We start from the raw sequence: 5,657 nt of genomic DNA, 5'->3' as shown, positions 1-5,657 counted from the left end.
TCAGCTTCAACAGCAACCAGAAAATCAGAAATATGAACAGATGATGTGCTGGCGCAGCTTGATGCAGCTACTCAGAGTGCACCATGCATATCTTTGGCCATTGATGAATCTGCAGATGTTACTGATAATGCCCAGATTTTGGTGTTTGGGAGACTTTTTCACAAAGATAAGAAGGAGCTCTGTGAGGACCTACTGGGTGTAACACCACTTGAAACACACAGAAGAGGAGAGGACATATATGCAGCAATAAAAGAGATGCTGAGAAAGAGGGGCGTAGATCTGAAGCAGGTTGTCTCCGTCACCACAGATGCTGCCCCTGCCATGGTGGGGAAACAGCAGGGGGCCGTGCCCCGGATGAAAGAGGACCACCCAGATCTTATTGCCTACCACTGTCTCATCCATCAGACTGTTCTGTGGGCCACTCTATCAGAACATTTTTCTGAAGTAATGAACACGGTGATGAAACTCATCAGCTTCCTTCGGGCATCCTCATCCCTTCAGCATCAGCTTTCCTGCAGTGACAATAAATACTAATGAAACCATATGAAAATGTGAACATAGGAGTAGGCCAGACACAGTAATGAGACACAAGCTGGACTTCGGTTCGGACCTTTTACTTGAAGGAATTTTAGGAACTGGAGCTAAAATTGACTTTTAATTGAATACCCCTGCTCTAGAGCATCGATTTACCCATGTTCGGACTGATTTGTTTTACACAAAAACAGATTCTGATATGACCGGCTGATTGTTTTTAGCTAGTATTATTTCACACGTGTGAAAAAGTGAAAATGACACTTTTAGTACTGAAGCACACTTGTGATAAAAATGTGAACTTTGTCTCCATCTCTTGGTGTTCACAGGAAGAAACGTGTGTCCACATCAGCTGCACAATTTATGAGATGGATACAAAATGAATACAAAGTGAGACTTAAAACTTGAATCTTTTTCTCTCCTGTTTACAACATGCTTCACCTTTCATACACTGTGTCTCCATAATGCAGTGTCCTGCTCATTTTGTTCATTCATGTTGAGAGAAGCAGATTGGTGTTTTTTCCTTTAAACATATTTGATTTGATCTTACCATATTTATTTCTATAGCACTTTAAAAACAAACAAACCTGGTCGACCAAAGTGCTGCACATCATAAGACCCCACAGATAAAAACAGAGAGAAATTAAAATCATCTAAAAGCAGACAGAAAATAGAGCAATAAAAACTGAACAAACAGTAAAATTGATGTCAGTCTCACACTGGGTTAAAGGCCAAAGAATAAAAGTGTGTTTTCCAAACGAGATATAAAAACATCGACTGAAGGAGCTCGTCTTATGTGCAAAGGAGGCTCGTTCCACAGCTTTGGGGCCCAGACGGAAAAAGCTGGATCGCCTCTCATTTTCCTTCATTTGGGAATCACAGGCAGCATCTGGTCAGCTGACCTGAGGGAACCAGACGGGGTGCAGGGGTGCAGCAGGTTAGACCAATAAGCTGCAGCAAGGCCATTAAGGGACTTCAAAACAAATAAAAGAACTTTAAAACTGATGCTGAAATAAATAGGAAGCCAGTGCAAGGATGCAATAACCGGAGGGATGTGCTCTCGTTTCTTTGTACGTGTTAAAAATCGTGCTGCCGCATTTTGCACTAATTGAAGGCGTAACAGGCGTGATCTTATTGATTGAATTCTTTTTTTCTGAATGTATCAAAATATAACAGGTTAAAAATGAAATGCTCAGTATCCACATGTGCAACACTTTCTTAACTGTGTCTCCATCTAGTTTTCATCACAGGAAGAAATATGCAACTCTGCGCAGTCACAGACGGCAAAAATGTTCTGATTTGGATATAAAGTTTATTATCATTTAAGAACAAACACGGATATTTTTTTCCCTCATTGAAGTTTTACAATTTACTTAAAACTTTATAAAAATAAAAAAAGAACACATTGGAATAGACGTTTGAGTATGATTTTGTGTTTTGAACAGACCGTTTCAGAGAAAACGCAGGTGAGGAATAAGAAAGTGAAGCGTACTCCTCATTAGATTTGATTTCTGGTTGTTTCTAACGTTGAACATCAGACTGACTTGAGAATCAGAGACTGTATCTGAAACAAGAAGAACAGCTCGTCTCTCATATGGAATACTTGATTTCTCACATTTTCAGCTGTTTATCTTCCTTCACTGTGATTTGAAGTTGCTGCAAAGTTACTTTATATAAAATATGAGACATTATACAAGGTTATAAAAAAGTTAAGCTATCAACAAACGCTGATTTTAAATCACTGATCAAAAATAATATTTCAACAATAAACAGTAAATATTGAAAGTAAATGATTTGAAAATACACATAAAATCATTAAAAATAGTTTCCATATTTAATCTATTTGGACAAAAGCTAAAATAAGAACTAAATCTGTGGCTAAAAATGTTGTTTTTTTTTTTTAAAAAGATTTTCCAAAGTTTATTAAATCATCAACAAAAAATATTTTAAACATTTCTGACAAAGCTGGATGAACAGTTTCAGATGAAAAAGAAAATAATAAACAGTAATTAATCAGAGACATCATCCTGTTTGATTGACTGAACCACTGAGACTCTGTTGATCACAGCAGAGAAAGTATCTGATCCCCTCTTATAGTGAGACCCTTTATTTCTTTGGATCACTGTTGTTTTCCTTCCTGTAATCAAACAGAAGCTGACGGATCATTTATGGGGCAGTTCTTGAAGCTGTTAATAGGTAACGTTGTTAACTCTGTACAGACATGTATATTTAGATTATTTGAACACATAAACTGCAGATTAAATATAATTTGAGAGGCCTTGATTCTGTTGTGATGTAAAAGAATAATGAGAAAGCTGATTTGGTTTTAAGGTTCGACAAGTTTGGAGAGTAAAAGCCTGAAAATGTCAATAAACAATTGTTGAAAGTAAAAGTTGGAACAACTAACAGCTCCAACTGATGAACTTTTCTGAACATCACAGAGAAACAACAGCAGGATAAATTTTGATATCAGAAGTTTCAGCGTCTCCAGCTGGACAAACACAGAAATATGGGAAGAGTTTCTCAGTGAAAGTGTCTCTGTGAGTGTAGATGTGAGTCTCGTCTTCAGAGTTGTAGAAGGACACCTCCCCCATGTCATAGTCCAGCTGGACTCTGATCCTCTGGAGACTCTTCTTCACTGTGACAGTCTCACCAACACAATCAGTGTATTTTCCATCACGCAGCAATAAACACCAGATTCCATATTCTGGTGAAGCAGACGCCTTTCCCTTCCTGTCAACTGACTCTTTAACCAAACCCACATTCCAGCGAGGATGATCTCCCACCTCCACCTCCCAGCTGTGTTTCCCTGAGCTGAAGCCCTCAGAGCCAAAAACATTCAGATAGTAAGTGTTTCTCTCTGGATTGTCAGGAAGCTGCTCTGTGTCTCCACATCTCACACTGGTCAGATCATCAGACAGATAGAGCCAGCCGTTTGCCGTGTTTGGATCCAGGATGACAGGACTGAAGTGGACCTTCTCCTTCATCTTCTCCCACACTCTGAAGGACAGGTTGCCCAGGTGTTTGGCCACATCTGTCAGCGCTCCTGAGAGCAGCTGTGGATCTGACAGTGAGCACTGGGCTCTGGCTCTGCTCTGAGTGGGTTTATAGCTGCTGAGGAATGGCACGTTGTCTTTCTGCAGCTCTTCTTCAACAGCACAGATACTGTCTGACAGAGAGGAGATCTGCTCCTGAATCCTCTTCATCTCTCTGCTGACAGTCTTCCTCTTCTGCTCCTCTTCCTCCCTCAGAGCTGCCAGTCTGGACTCCTCTTCCTCTTTCAGGAACTGGTGGAGCTTGTTGAACTCTGCTCTGATCTGCCTCTCTGTGGACAACAGCTGCTTCTTGGAGTGTTGAATCACATCATCGTATGTTTCCTCCACTTGTTTGTATTTGTTCCTCTTGTCCTGCAGAGACTTTAAGTCAGATTTCAGCTGCTCCTTCAGGTCACCGACTGCTTGTTCTACAGGAACCACTTTGTGACTCTGGTGGAGAGAAAACTCACAGACAGGACACACAGCTCTCTGCTCGTCTTCACAGAACAATCTCGGCTCTTCTTGATGTTTACTACACAGCACCATTAATTTATTTTCTCTTTGTTCTGCCTCAGATGATTTGACTCTTCCAGCAAATGAGTCAGCCAGTTCTTTCAGTGAAAAGTTAACAAGTGGATTTTCCTTTGAGGATTTTCTTTTACAAATGGGACAGTTTTTGTTTTCAGCGTGTTCCCAGAATTTCTGCAGGCAGCTTGAACAGAAGCTGTGGCTGCAGCTCAGAGACACAGGATCTCTGAAAGTCTCTGAACAAACATGGCAGCTCAAAAAACTTTCAAAAAGAGAGATTTTATCAGCCATTTTCTTCTGAAGTATTTTTAGTCAGAGGACTCACCAAATTCTCCACCCTGTCCGTTAAATTCCTCCAAATATGTGTTTTTCAGCAGAGATCTCACACCCTGTAATGGCGTCTCAGCTCCGTTTAACAATCTTGAAAATTACTTTCGTTTCCTTTTATCTCTCAGTGACGTGTTAACAGTCAGACAAACTGCTGTGATATTTTATCTCCAGCAGATGGTGCAGTCAGGACACATTTCACAGGTGACCTTTGATTTCTATTTGATACAATGAAACTGAACAGATGGTAAACTTTACTGCATTTGATTATTTTTATTTTTGTTTTGTTTTATTTGAACACAGAAACATTTTTTTTGTCTATTTGTTGGATACAAACATGAAAAAAGGAGGTTTGTGCTTCAGTCCTCCAGTGATCAGGAAACATTTCAGCCGGTTGTTTCAAAGCTCACCTTCAACTAGTTGAGCAACATTTTTTCTTCATGAGCTGTAACAGGAAACATGTTCTGCCATCATATCAGTGTGAATGTGCTGCTGACTTCATATCATTTAGTTTATTGTGTTTAATAAGGAAGTGATTATTTTATTCATAGTTGCAGCACCTTCATGTTAAACATTAAACAGACTTTTCAGATGTTATTCAGACTGCAGTATTTGGATGAATGCCATAGTGGTTCCTCCCTGTCTTTGTTTCCAGAGGGACAGTTGTCAGTGGGACACACGCTGCTGTAAGTAGTGAAGCCAGTTGATTGACTGCTGCTGGCATTTAATAAGGAAGTTTACAGAAAGAACAACTGCAGCCCACATTTCAGCCCCAGCCTGTGAGACTGGAGAAAGCTATCCAGCAAGAAAACAGAGAAACAGAAACACAACAAGACTGCAGAAAATGTTGTTCAAGCAGGTTTTTAATAGGTTTATATTCATGTAAATCATTTGATCAAACAGTTTCCTGACAAGTGATTAATCCCTGTTGTCTGCTGCCTTAAACTCAAACGATCAACAGTGCTTGAACACACATTCATCAACAAAAAGGTTACAATGTGAACATTCAACATGACCAGTCTGTTATTGTGTCTAACAAGAAAATGACACGAAATCCAAAGATTTATTCTCAAGGATTTGAATGTGTTGATAGGTAAATTAAAACAAGAACAATCTCAGGAAATACAAACAAATATAGAAATATGTTTTATTTAAGTTATTTGTTTTTCAGTTCCCTCCAAAAATCCCCTTCAGATGCTTTTTAAAGCCATTTTGTGGATTCTTGGGGCGTACAGC

At 39.5% G+C, this 5,657-nt stretch overlaps 1 protein-coding gene across 1 annotated transcript; it reads right to left on the bottom strand.

The window, feature by feature from the left end:
• Window positions 1-1,899: 1,899 nt before the first annotated feature.
• Window positions 1,900-4,555, bottom strand: LOC142381968 (nuclear factor 7, brain-like). Its single transcript, XM_075467319.1, has one exon. The coding sequence runs from the start codon at window positions 4,383-4,385 to the stop codon at window positions 2,967-2,969; it is 1,419 nt and encodes a 472-aa protein (XP_075323434.1). The 5' UTR covers window positions 4,386-4,555; the 3' UTR covers window positions 1,900-2,966.
• Window positions 4,556-5,657: the final 1,102 nt, after the last annotated feature.

This window comes from Odontesthes bonariensis, chromosome 6, assembly GCF_027942865.1.
Source record: "Odontesthes bonariensis isolate fOdoBon6 chromosome 6, fOdoBon6.hap1, whole genome shotgun sequence".
Taxonomy (NCBI): domain Eukaryota; kingdom Metazoa; phylum Chordata; class Actinopteri; order Atheriniformes; family Atherinopsidae; genus Odontesthes; species Odontesthes bonariensis.
The sequence above is the reverse complement of the archived record's forward strand: the minus strand, read 5'-3'. Positions and strand labels throughout refer to the sequence as shown.